This window comes from Drosophila subpulchrella, chromosome 2L, assembly GCF_014743375.2.
Source record: "Drosophila subpulchrella strain 33 F10 #4 breed RU33 chromosome 2L, RU_Dsub_v1.1 Primary Assembly, whole genome shotgun sequence".
Classification (NCBI taxonomy): domain Eukaryota; kingdom Metazoa; phylum Arthropoda; class Insecta; order Diptera; family Drosophilidae; genus Drosophila; species Drosophila subpulchrella.
The window spans coordinates 5,834,188-5,847,003 of record NC_050610.1 but is presented as its reverse complement, the minus strand read 5'-3'; the positions used below and the strand labels follow the sequence as shown (position 1 = coordinate 5,847,003).

The 12,816-nt window shown below is 46.6% G+C and overlaps 2 protein-coding genes across 2 annotated transcripts; both read left to right on the top strand.

Annotated features, from left to right (window-relative positions):
- Positions 1-10: 10 nt before the first annotated feature.
- On the top strand, positions 11-2,321 carry LOC119546738 (E3 SUMO-protein ligase ZBED1). Its single transcript, XM_037853232.1, has 3 exons — positions 11-195; positions 254-634; positions 739-2,321. Exons 1-3 carry the CDS (start codon positions 59-61, stop codon positions 2,228-2,230), a joined length of 2,010 nt encoding a protein of 669 aa, XP_037709160.1. The 5' UTR covers positions 11-58; the 3' UTR covers positions 2,231-2,321.
- A 437-nt stretch (positions 2,322-2,758) lies between these two features.
- Positions 2,759-9,036, top strand: LOC119546325 (brefeldin A-inhibited guanine nucleotide-exchange protein 1). The gene is made up of 3 exons (XM_037852524.1): positions 2,759-3,852; positions 4,250-8,292; positions 8,414-9,036. Exons 1-3 carry the CDS (start codon positions 3,072-3,074, stop codon positions 8,549-8,551), a joined length of 4,962 nt encoding a protein of 1,653 aa, XP_037708452.1. The 5' UTR covers positions 2,759-3,071; the 3' UTR covers positions 8,552-9,036.
- The last annotated feature ends 3,780 nt before the right edge of the window (positions 9,037-12,816 follow it).

The window sequence follows — 12,816 nt, the reverse complement described above, 5'->3', positions numbered from 1 at the left end:
GGCACACAAATCCGGCTACAAAATATTATTTATCGTTAGTTTATATTTTATTCCGATCATGTCCCGTAGTAAAATATGGAAATACTACGACAAGTTGGACCGGAATTCTGCCCTCTGTCAGCTGTGCGAGAAGATCATCAAGACGTGCGGCAACACGTCCAATCTGATGAAACACATGAAGACCCATCCGCAAGTGTAGGTGGAAAAGTTCCAAATCCAAAGGCGCCTTTTCTTATTTCCACCTCAATTACAGAGATCTCTTCGACGATGATACGGTGGTGGTTCGGGGCATTTACAAGCGACGGGAGCAGAATGACCACAAGCGGAGGATGCGGAAGGTGATGGCCCTCAAGGAGGAGAGCTCCGATTTCCACAGCGAGCTGTTGCTCAAGGCGGCCAAGGAGGCGGACGATCTAATCGAAGTGGAGGCTCACGGACTGGCCAAAACGCCTTTGGAGGATCACATCTCCGTGCAGAGCGTCGGATATGCGTGGGTCACTCCGGAGGCAGCAACGGCCGGAACAGAGACTGTCAGCGCTGAGGACATCATCGAGTTTGAACCGAAGGAAGAAACCGAAGAGCCAGACAGAAGTTCAATCCACCAGGTGCAGGATGTAACACCTCCTGAAGCTGAGTAAGTTATAAGTTTAATCTTAAGGCATTGCAAAGAGAAATCGGCTTATCACCTATTAAAATAGGTTTGGGAACTAAATAGAGCCACTGTTTTCTTATTTGTAGCAACTTAAACATAGAAGTAGCCGTCCCAAGCCTGCGTTCCTTCCATCGGCACCTGGCATTTTTCATCTGCCGTGATCGTCAACCGCTGCAGCTTCTTCAGGGAGAGGGATTCCAGCACCTGGTAAAAGTCCTATGCCCCACCTACAACCCACCGAGTCTGCCGGAACTGGAAGCTATCATATGCAGGGAGTCAGAACTGCAGAGATCCAAGCTCCGCCATCAGTTGGCCGCCACCTCGTCATTCAGCCTCAGTTGCTCCATGCACACAAAGATCGAGGGTCCAAGCTGGCTAGAGCTGGTGGCCCACTTCCACGAAGGACGGCAGCGAATCTCCCGAACGCTTTCTGTGCAGAGCCTTTCCGATACCTTAACTCCCAGTCAAGTTGTGGACCGCATGGAACGTGTATGTCAGCGCTTCGACATCATAAAGTCCAAAATCTCCTGCGTGACTACGAGGAACAGTAGCCTGCTGAAGGAAGCGGTGACCTCCTTTCTGGGCGCCCCACGTCATGTGCCATGCCTCGCCGACCAATTGAACACTATCTTGAAGGCAGTGGTGCAGCGACCAGAGATTAGTGGCATGTGTGAAAAGGTGCGTTCCTATGTGAAGTCGACCCTGGAAAATGGAGTTCACTGCTCACAGAACAAGCTCCAGCTGGATGCCATTCAGCGACCTCTTAGCACCTATGATATGCTAGACCTGTACCTGAAACTATCTTCCGCTCATTTAGAAGAGACGCTTCCGCTTTCGCCGGCGGAAGTGGATCTTTGCCAGCAGTTGCTAGACCTGCTGAGACCCTTGACCAGCTCCATGCGCGAGCTTAGTAGAACGCACTATCCCGCGGCCAGCACAGCTCTGCCCATCGCCCACACCCTGATCAACGAACTGAAGCAGGAGAAGAGCGCGGAACACGAGGTGATCCAGGCGTCGCGCCTGTTCATGGTGCAGCAGATGGAGGAGAACTTCGAGGGCTTGGAGAAGAACGTGCTCGTGGCCATGGCCAGTCTGATGGATCCGCGGTTCCGGAATATTCCCTTCCAGAGTGGGGCCCTGGTGGCCAAATACATGACGCAGCTGTACGACTTGATGCAGGCGCATGTGGACAGCGGAGAGCCAATTGTCGGTGAAGATCCCGTGGACCATGACAACTTCGACATCTGGGCGGCTTACAAATCCTTCTCACACGCAAAACAACGGCTCATTAACGGAAGTAATGGCGCCGATGCCGACGATGAGATAGCCACATACTTTTGCGCTGGCATGAGCACCCTGCAGGCGGATCCCATTCAGATCTGGCAGGAGCTATCGCCAGCTCATCCCTTCCTGCACAGCGTGGCCCAAAAGTACCTTCACATTCCGGCCACCGCAGAGCCGCCGGCACGACTTTTTACTGCCGAAGGAGCTGCGGTGACAGAGCAGAACGCCAAACTAAACGGCTTGGATGACATCCTCTTCTTGGCAGATTTCCCGACAAAAGACTGGAATTTATAGCATAGCCTAGACCTAGTTAAATCTCACTATAGTTTTAGCATTTATTATTTCCACTTTTTAGGAAATTTATTTGTTATTTAAAAGTGTTTATGGGAAAAATTGTATTTTTCAAAGTGTTTACGGAAAAGAAGTATTTTTCAATAGTTTTAAATAAAAAGTATAGAAACTGCATAGTTGGTAAAAACTCTTTAAACTATCTAAATCTTTAGATTTGGAAGGAACACAAAAAAAAATGTAAATTAAAAACAAGCAACGATCTACATCGTTTTTGTTTTAACTTACGAAATGCTAAAAACTAAATTTAAACATTTCCATTATTTAAATATAAAGATCTCTGGTTACTTCAAGTGTTTTAGATCAACTACAATAAGATTTTTAATTTTAGAGATTTTATATATTGTTATCATCAACAGCCGTTGTAAGTTAAATAATGGTGATACCAGTCAGCCCAAAGTGATAAGAAAAAAAGTACTACATTCTGAAAAATACCAGACACTTCCCAACACTGGCGACAGCCCAGTAATTTTCCCTTTCACGGTCACACTTCTGATGACGTTTTTTCGCATTGTATTTTGAAGCGTATTTTAATGTGGAAAAACTGAGAGATTTGCAACATGCAAACGGCCACGACACGCTAAAAACACGCCGAGTGCCGCCAGACGACAAACCAACCGAGAGGAGACTCCGCGCAGCTGGCGGAGCACCCAGAAGGCAGCAGCGAAAGTTGCGTGGCTGTCGTTTCCGGAAGCGGAGGGCAGAGGAGAATCCGGGGGAGGAGGAGTAGGAGGAGGCTTAGAAACCCACCCAGCGGAGACGACCTTGGGAGTGGCAGCGGCCCAATATGCACAACAACTCCACGAAGACCAAGGAAATGTTCATCGTGCGTGCTCTAGAGAAGATCCTTGCCGACAAGGACATACGGCGCTCCCACCACTCGCAGCTGAAGAAGTCCTGCGACTCGGCGCTGGAGCAGATCAAGGCGGAGCTAATCAGCGCCGGCCAGATCGCGGAGGGCAACGAGCTGCCCTGCGCCGCACTCCCGCTGCCCAAGAACGATGCATCGAGCATCATCAATGCGGAGACCTACTTCCTGCCCTTCGAGCTGGCCTGCAAGAGCCGCTCGCCCAGGATCGTGGTCACCGCTCTGGACTGCCTGCAGAAGCTCATTGCCTACGGCCATTTGACGGGCTCCATTCAGGACTCTGCGAATCCTGGTCACCTGCTGATCGACCGCATCGTTGTGACCATATACGGCTGCTTCAATGGTCCCCAGACCGATGAGGGTGTCCAGCTGCAGATCATCAAGGCGCTGCTCACAGTGGTCACGTCGCAGCACGTGGAGATCCATGAGTTCACGCTGCTCCAGGCGGTGCGCACCTGCTACGACATCTATTTGTCGAGCAAGAACCTGGTCAACCAGACCACGGCCCGTGCCACGCTCACCCAGATGCTGAACGTGATCTTTGCCCGCATGGAAAACCAGGTGTACGAGCTACCACCACCCAATCCCAATCCCATTAACGGCAGCATCCACTCGGAGGACTGCAATGGCTCCGGAGAGGAGCCGCTGGGGGATTCCGACGAAGTCATTGCCTCGGAGCTGCTGGCGGAGATCATATCAGGTGAGTAGCACTAGGTGGAGTAAGTTTGATAGGCAATTACAATGTTGCTCGTTAAACGAAAATGAGAAGTTTCATAGTACATATTGATTTCAAATCTAGAAAAAAACTTAAAATATCCGACTTATTTTAATAAATATTCCAATGTTTAATGATTTAAAGTAATGCTGGTCAATAAACCCACTTAACATTTTTCAAATTCAGATTATCGGAAGAAAAAATTCCGAAAGAATCAAACAGCTGTAAGCTTTTTTCCTGCCCTGTCGTCTACGACAAGCATTTTATTGTCTTCCATATGAGTCAGCATAGTAATTTCCACGATAAGGTGCAACATTAACCGCCACTCCTCCCACCTACCTATTATTTATTGCGCAACAATAATGACGATTTCGTATTTCAGCTGCCTACAATGAGGCCATGAAGGATCAGGAATCGGTGGGGGAGCCCGAGCCCACAGTGAACGGAAACGACTACTCCTCGCACTCGGATCACGACAGTGTAGAGCTGCACAGCGAGAATGACGCAGTGGTCACCGCCAAGTTCACGCACATCCTGCAGAAAGATGCGTTTCTCGTCTTCCGGGCGCTCTGCAAGCTATCGATGAAGCCCCTGCCGGAGGGTCATCCGGATCCCAAGTCGCATGAGTTGCGTTCTAAGGTGCTATCGTTGCATCTGCTGCTGCTCATCCTCCAGAATGCCGGGCCCGTCTTCCGTTCCAACGAGATGTTCATCATGGCCATTAAGCAGTACCTTTGCGTGGCCCTGTCCAACAACGGAGTGAGCCTGGTGCCGGAGGTCTTCGAGCTGTCGCTCTCCATCTTCGTGGCTCTATTGTCGAACTTCAAGGTGCATCTGAAGCGCCAAATCGAGGTCTTCTTCAAGGAGATCTTCCTCAACATTCTGGAAGCCAACTCGAGCAGCTTCGAGCACAAGTGGATGGTGATCCAGGCGCTAACACGGATCTGCGCCGATGCCCAGTCCGTGGTGGATATCTATGTAAACTACGATTGTGACTTTTCGGCGGCTAATCTTTTTGAGAGACTCGTCAACGATCTTTCGAAAATTGCCCAGGGTCGTCAAGCCCTCGAACTGGGCGCCAATCCAATGCAGGAGAAGTCGATGCGCATTCGGGGCCTGGAGTGTCTCGTTTCCATTCTAAAGTGCATGGTGGAATGGAGCAAGGACTTGTATGTCAATCCCAACATGCCTGTTCCCGCACTGCAAGTGCAATCGCCCACGACCACGGATCATGATCAGGCGGACACCACTATTCAAACGATGCACAGCGGATCTAGCCACAGCCTAAACTCGAATCAGGAGCTGCTGCAGGACCTTCCAGAGGCGCTGGAGGAGCGCAAGATGCGAAAGGAGGTGATGGAAACGGGCATCGAATTATTCAACCGCAAGCCGCAGAAAGGAGTGCAGTTTCTGCAGGAAAAGCAGCTACTGGGCGCCACATGCCAGGACATTGCCCGTTGGCTGCACGAGGATGAACGACTGGACAAGACGGTGATTGGCAATTACCTGGGCGAGAACGACGATCACTCCAAGGAGGTGATGTGTGCCTACATCGACGCTTTTGACTTTCGCCAACTGGAGGTGGTGGCCGCGTTGAGAATTCTCCTCGAGGAGTTCCGGCTGCCAGGCGAAGCACAGAAAATTGATCGACTGATGGAGAAATTCGCCAGCAGGTACTGCGAGTGCAATCCGCAGAACCAGCTATTCCAAAGTGCAGACACCGTTTACGTGCTGGCATTCAGCATAATCATGTTGACGACGGATCTTCATTCGCCGCAGGTCAAGCACAAGATGACCAAGGAGCAGTATATCAAAATGAACCGCGGCATCAGCGACAGCAAGTCAGATTTGCCCGAGGAGTATTTGTCCTCCATCTACGATGAGATTTCCGAGCACGAGATCAAGATGAAAAACAACTCCGGGATGCTTCAACAGCCGAAACCCACTGGGAAGCAGCCTTTCATCACGGAGAAGCGACGAAAGCTGTTATGGAACATGGAGATGGAGGTCATCTCGCTGACGGCCACCAATCTTATGCAGTCTGTTTCGCATGTCAAGTCACCCTTCACCTCAGCGAAACATCTGGAACATGTGCGTCCCATGTTCAAAATGGCCTGGACACCTTTCCTGGCCGCCTTTTCGGTGGGTCTACAGGATTGCGATGACCCGGAGATTGCTACGCTTTGCTTGGATGGAATCCGTTGCGCTATTCGAATTGCCTGCATCTTCCACATGTCCCTGGAGCGAGATGCCTATGTTCAGGCCCTGGCGAGGTTTACCCTTCTAAATGCTAACTCGCCCATCAACGAGATGAAGGCCAAGAATATCGACACCATCAAGACGCTTATCATGGTGGCCCATACGGATGGCAACTACCTTGGCAGCAGCTGGTTGGATATAGTAAAGTGCATTAGTCAGCTTGAGCTGGCACAACTAATTGGCACTGGTGTGCGACCCCAGTTCCTTTCCGGGGCGCAGACAACGCTCAAGGACTCGCTTAATCCCAGCGTGAAGGAGCACATTGGCGAGACGAGCAGCCAGAGCGTGGTGGTCGCTGTCGATCGTATATTCACTGGCTCCATGCGACTGGATGGTGATGCAATCGTGGACTTTGTAAAGGCCCTTTGCCAGGTGTCTGTGGATGAACTGCAGCAGCAGCAACCAAGGATGTTCTCCCTGCAGAAGATAGTGGAAATCAGTTATTACAACATGGAGCGTATTCGTCTGCAATGGTCACGTATTTGGCAAGTGTTGGGTGAGCACTTTAATGCAGTCGGGTGCAACAGCAACGAGGAGATCTCCTTCTTCGCGTTGGACTCACTGCGTCAGCTGTCGATGAAGTTTATGGAGAAGGGCGAGTTTAGTAACTTCCGCTTCCAGAAGGATTTCCTACGACCCTTCGAGCACATAATGAAGAAAAATGCCTCTCCGGCCATTCGAGATATGGTGGTACGCTGCATCGCCCAGATGGTGAACTCACAGGCGCATAACATCCGTTCTGGCTGGAAGAACATCTTCAGCATTTTCCACCTGGCAGCGGGAGATCACGAAGAGCCGATTGTGGAACTGGCCTTCACGACGACAGGCAAGATCATTGGGGATTTGTATCAGCGTCAGTTCGCCATCATGGTGGACTCGTTCCAGGACGCAGTCAAGTGTCTGTCAGAGTTCGCCACCGCCAGGTTCCCGGACACCAGCATGGAGGCTATTCGGCTAGTGCGAACTTGCGCCCAGTGTGTCCACGAGGCGCCACAATTATTCGCGGAGCATGCCGGCATGGAGAACGACGCCTCGGTGGCGGAGGAGGATCGTGTTTGGGTGCGCGGATGGTTCCCTATGCTGTTCTCGCTTTCCTGCGTGGTTAATCGCTGCAAACTAGATGTGCGCACACGCGCTTTAACCGTGCTCTTCGAGATTGTGAAGACGTATGGAGAGAGTTTCAAGCCCAACTGGTGGAAAGATCTGTTCAATGTGATCTTCCGCATCTTTGACAACATGAAGTTGCCAGAGCATGTCACCGAGAAGTCAGAGTGGATGACCACCACCTGCAATCACGCCTTGTACGCCATCATCGATGTCTTCACGCAGTACTTCGATGTTCTGGGACATTTGTTGCTAGAGGAACTCTTCGCCCAGTTGCATTGGTGTGTTCAGCAGAGCAATGAGCAGTTGGCGCGATCTGGCACCAACTGCCTGGAGAACCTCGTCATTTCGAACGGCTTCAAGTTCAACGAGTCCACCTGGGACAAGACGTGTCAGTGCATCCTGGACATCTTCAATGCCACGTTGCCACAGGATCTTCTCAGTTGGCGGCCGAAAGCACATTCCAGTAATAACCTACCCCAGGAGCACAACCACTTCGAGGCGCTGCACATTCGGTGCGTGGTGCAGCTCGAATTGATACAGACCATGGACAACATTGTCTTTTTCCCGGCGACATCGCGGAAGGAAGACGCCGAAACACTGGCCCAGGCGGCCGCTGACTTAACGGGCGGAAGGAATGGATCGCAGTCGCAGCTGCTTGAGTGCCAGCGGGAGGAGCAGGGAATGTACGGCTACCTGAGGACCCGTCAGTTGCTCACCTTGGCCGACTGTCTGATGCAGTCACATCGATTCGCCAAGCGCTTCAACGCCGATCATGATCAGCGCAGTCTGTTGTGGCGGGCTGGTTTCAAGGGATCGGTGAAGCCGAATCTGTTGAAGCAGGAGACCTCTTCGCTGGCCTGCGTCCTGCGCATCTTCTTCAAGATGTACGGCGATGAGAACAGGCGCAGCGACTGGCCGGGCATCGAGCAGGAGCTGGTGCAGGTCTGCAAGGAGGCACTGGGCTACTACCTGAGTCTGCAGAGCGAGGCCCACCGAGATGCCTGGACATCGCTTCTCCTGCTCATCCTGACGCGCCTGCTCAAGATGTCTGATGCAAGGGTGAGTTGATTTATTATATATATTGGGGCTTACTTTTGTTAACTAGATGTGTGTATATCCTGTTAATGATTGTAAATTAAGTTGCATCAGTTATAAGACCGTATACAATTTTCTCTTTTAGTTCGCCACCCACGTGTCTAACTACTACAGCCTGCTGTGCGAAATGATGTGCTTCGACCTCAAGCCCGAACTGAGAAGTGTCCTTAGGCGTGTGTTCATGCGCATCGGTCCAGTATTCAATATAATGAGCGTTAAATAGTCACGGAGGAGCCTCAGCCACCTGGCTAGTTGACTCGGCCATGTTAATAGATCGATCCTCCCAAACTCCCCTCAAATCGTAGTTCATAGAGCACCCTTTGGTTCCCTCGGCTTTGTTGTTATGTTGGCACTTAATCATACACACAAGTACATATATTTTTATTATATTTATAAACAATACATAGGCAGAGTGTAATGTTTATTAGGTTTAACGAGAAATGTTGTTGTTTTTATATATATACATACTTACGGGTATGCTATGTAAGGCTTTAATCTGTGCGTGTGTATAGTTTCCTTCAGTTACGAATTTGGATTTTGTTTTCCCCCGGTGTAACCACACTTTAACATTCACCTACTATCGTTTAGCGTGTAGGTTAAAAATCGATTAATCCAGCATTATGTGAAGCCTGTATATTGCTAGTGTTAATTTAAATCAAAATCTATATAAATATATATTTCAAATATACAATATAACTCTATTACCAATGCTGGTTGCGATTCATTGATTTGTTCGGTCCTGGGATTGGCAAGCCTTATTCGGTGGACTCATCATGCATATTAAGATCAAGTGCAAGCTTAGGCCAAATAATAAAAAATCTTTATCTCTTGCTTGCACGTTACCCAATTTATATTTTAATTCAAAAACCGAGCGCTTGCCTATTTGCATCAATACCAATTAAGTTTTTTAGATTGGGATTTTATTCTTTTGCAGTCTCTGGACAAAAGTCCATTGTTTTGGGCACAGATTTATGGCATTTTTATTGAACCAGCAAAATGTGCGACGAATTTGTTCGAATGATGGGGAGAGCTTCATGATTTTTATTTGCTGGATTTGGGCAAAAAAAAAATGGCACTTGGTAATGCACAGCATTTTTATATCGAAGAACTCGCGAATGATTTGATTAATACAATTTAGCAGGCAGTAAAAATAACCAATCTAATGTTTGCCTGCGAATTTATTTTTAATAGAAAAAAACATGCCATGCTAAATTTATTTAACAAATAATCGCCACATCTAAGAATAGTACGTGCAATTTTGTGTACTAATTTATTAGTTTTAAAGTTCGAAATTACCAGAAGATACCTTTGGTTCCTATCAGGACCGTTTTGTAAATAAACAATATGTTATGTATTTAACTATCACTGTTATCCAATCATTGCTAATTTAGATGCTAATTAATTTCCGCGATAAACTTAAGTTATTTCTTTGGCGACACCTCCGTTTTAATGGCTTTTTTCGCTGCAGTGAATGAGTTTATACCTTGTTTGAACAAGAGAGGCCATTGGAATATTCCAAGCCAAGTTTATCGTTTTGTTTTTGCCAAAAATTCGTACCTTAGCATGACACGGAGTGATATTTTTCGTGCTGCTTTGTTTGTCTCCCAGTTAAATAAATCGATTAACACGCACCGAATGCAAACTGCCCGAAACTGAGATGATCGGGTAGGAATCAATGGGGCTTTGTGCGGAAAAAATGACTGGGTAAAGCCATTCGTATGTATTAAATGTGTGAGCTGGAAATTCTAAGCCACATGCTAATTGATCTTGTTAATATGTCAATTCCAGTGGAAACTTAATCACGCTCTCGATTTCTAATTCGATTTGCGAAGTATCACATTGGTAGGTGCTAATTGGGGGCGCTTACGTATAGAGGAAGACAAATATTATGTATGGAGAGAGTATCTCTAAAGTTGTATCCCTTAATATCCCAAACATCTCCGCCGAATCCCAGTTGAGCTAACTGCAAACTGAAGTTCAAGATCTTGACAGCCCACGCAGTCAGTCACTTTATATGCCTTATAAAAAGAGAATTATAGCCCTCAACAGTTGCTGGCAAAACAAAATAAAACGAAATCCTTAGCCACGCGTGTTACCAGCCCAGAAATACTTAACGAAATAAACATGATCCACTTATAAAAAAAATAAAGAACTGCTAGATGCTGGACCTGTACAATCGGATCGTTTCTTAAAGTTCCCTATCGAGGCAGATGATTAGCTAACAAAAGCGCAGTAATGTTTTGTGTCACTGAGAAAGTTCACGACTTTTCGCGTTTGCCTTGAGAAGTTGGTTGAACTGTCTGAAAGTTTTGCTATAGCAGATACTTAATTAGTCATGGCGAAGACTTTAGCATCCTGAGATAAGAATAATCTAAGTAAATATTCAAAAATAATCTCCTAACTTGTTAGTAAATATTTGTATCTAGAAACTACTGTTATTCTTATTGTTTCTTTCTTGGGGTTTATTTTTTGTAGAACAACAATTGCTTGTTCTTAAGATTTGAATTATAGTTCAGTAAAAATCGCACGTGATTACCAAAAGAAAATATTTTATGAAATTGGGTTGGTCTGCCACAAATGAACGTCAAAGCTTTATAGATTGAATATAAATTTTGATTGGAAAGCCCTAAAAATAGTATCTCTTAACCAAACAGATCATTAAAGTTTATTAAAGAGTCGGAATAGCCAATATTCTAATAAATTTAACAATCTTTCGTTGTTTATTCCTTTAGTATTTCCAAAACCAAGTTATAATGACGCTTGGTGCAAACTAATTTAAACCAGCTCTGAAATCGGTTCTTGCTGTTTGGTTCTGATCTGCTCCTTTTCAATTCAATTAGTACGATCTCAGTGGTCCCGTTCCCGACCCAAAACTTTGCCTGTCACATGGGCTCAGTTAATGCCCATTAACAATAATTACTCGACCTTGAAGGGGCTGTCAGAGCGGGAGCTTAAATCAAATTCCAGCCAGATACATTCCCATTTTCATTTCCATTTCCATTTTGCAAAAACGCCGAGCGGAATGGCAAAAGGCGGAAGCGAACGACTAGGAACTGCACGTGAGGTGGGGTCGATGAGATGATTGGGGGTGGTGGATATGGTCGGGGGTCCCAGGGGGCGTTATGGAGGGAACGCTGCCCAGTAGAACGCTGTAAAGCGCAAATAATAATGCATGGCTAATTAGAAAACAAGCTCGGGACAGGGGAAAAGTGGGCGATAAGATTTAAGCCAAGTGCAAACACATACGAAGATTTCACACGCGCCGAATTAATTTCGCATACGCAGTGTTGGCCCAGGGGAAAAAGATAGCCCTGATCGAAAGCGCAGAGGATAACAACGTTTACCGAACGACAATGGTAGTGTTAGATTCTGCAACCCATTTAACCTATTGTGCAACGCACAGAAGGCAAAAACAAAAGCGGCACAGAATTGAAATTAGTGACAAATTTTGTGCTTAACTCGCTGAAGTGGCTTCGTGCTATGCGGTGACTGTGCCTAATGTACTAATGGAATAACATGAGCAGCGCGTTGATGGAAATTATGGATCCCTTTGCCCCCTGGCCAGTTCCGTCGCATCCACCAATCCACCTTCCCTCCCAACCAAGCCAAATGCAGAGAGAGCGGTTCCAGTTCCCCTCAAAACTGCTGCGATTAGCGTGTCGCCACCACCAGACCAGGCCCATCCCCAATTCCCCCACCACTATCCGTCGAATATATTGAGATATATGTGTACATTGTACAAATACGTAGATCTGTGTGCGTTGTCGAGCGCGCGATCGCGATCACGCTTTAAGTCCCACTGCTCCAACAAAAACAATGCACAAAAGTTCAACAACAAAACCGAAAAAAAAGAAAATTACCGCATGTATGGAGCAATTTACAAAATGTCTAGGCACAGTGGAGAGCAAAGCAGTGGGAGATCTCTAAAGCTGAAAACGCGAATTCTTCGGCATTCAGAATTTTGGATTTTACAGTGTATTATACATCTTAATATTTCTTACAATGTCTATATAAATATCATATAGATACACTGCCCAGTGGAAAGCAAAGCAGTGGGAGATCTCTAAAACTGGAATCGCGAATTCTTCAGGACTTAGAACTGTTTCGGATTTTTCTTTTTATTAAACATCTTAATATTTCCTACCATATCTATATAAAAATCATATAGATACATTGCACAGTGAAAGGCAAAGCAGTGGGAAATCCATAAAAGTGAAAACGCGAATTCTTCAGCATTTAAAACTGTTTCGGATTTTACTATTTATTAAACATCTTAATATTTCTTACCATGTCCAGGATCTTTAAAACCGTATAACATATTATTAGACTTAATAACAATCATACAAAAAATACTGTTAGACTGCATTGAACACTGCTTACACCCACTGTTATTACATAACATCAGGTTTTGGAAATCTTATAGAGATATAGTTAGTAAGTAGAGTACTTAACTTTAATTAAAAACCTTATTCAATATCAAGCACTTAA

Excerpts from the sequence above, each read along its gene's own strand:
- LOC119546738 (XM_037853232.1), top strand. The coding sequence starts at position 59 with ATGTCCCGTAGTAAAATATGGAAATACTACGACAAGTTGGACCGGAAT. Across the intron at positions 196-253 it reads ATGAAGACCCATCCGCAAGT|AGATCTCTTCGACGATGATA; the intron begins GTAGGTGGAAAA and ends CCTCAATTACAG. Across the intron at positions 635-738 it reads GTAACACCTCCTGAAGCTGA|CAACTTAAACATAGAAGTAG; the intron begins GTAAGTTATAAG and ends TCTTATTTGTAG.
- LOC119546325 (XM_037852524.1), top strand. The coding sequence starts at position 3,072 with ATGCACAACAACTCCACGAAGACCAAGGAAATGTTCATCGTGCGTGCT. Across the intron at positions 3,853-4,249 it reads GCTGGCGGAGATCATATCAG|CTGCCTACAATGAGGCCATG; the intron begins GTGAGTAGCACT and ends TTCGTATTTCAG. Across the intron at positions 8,293-8,413 it reads TCAAGATGTCTGATGCAAGG|TTCGCCACCCACGTGTCTAA; the intron begins GTGAGTTGATTT and ends TTTCTCTTTTAG.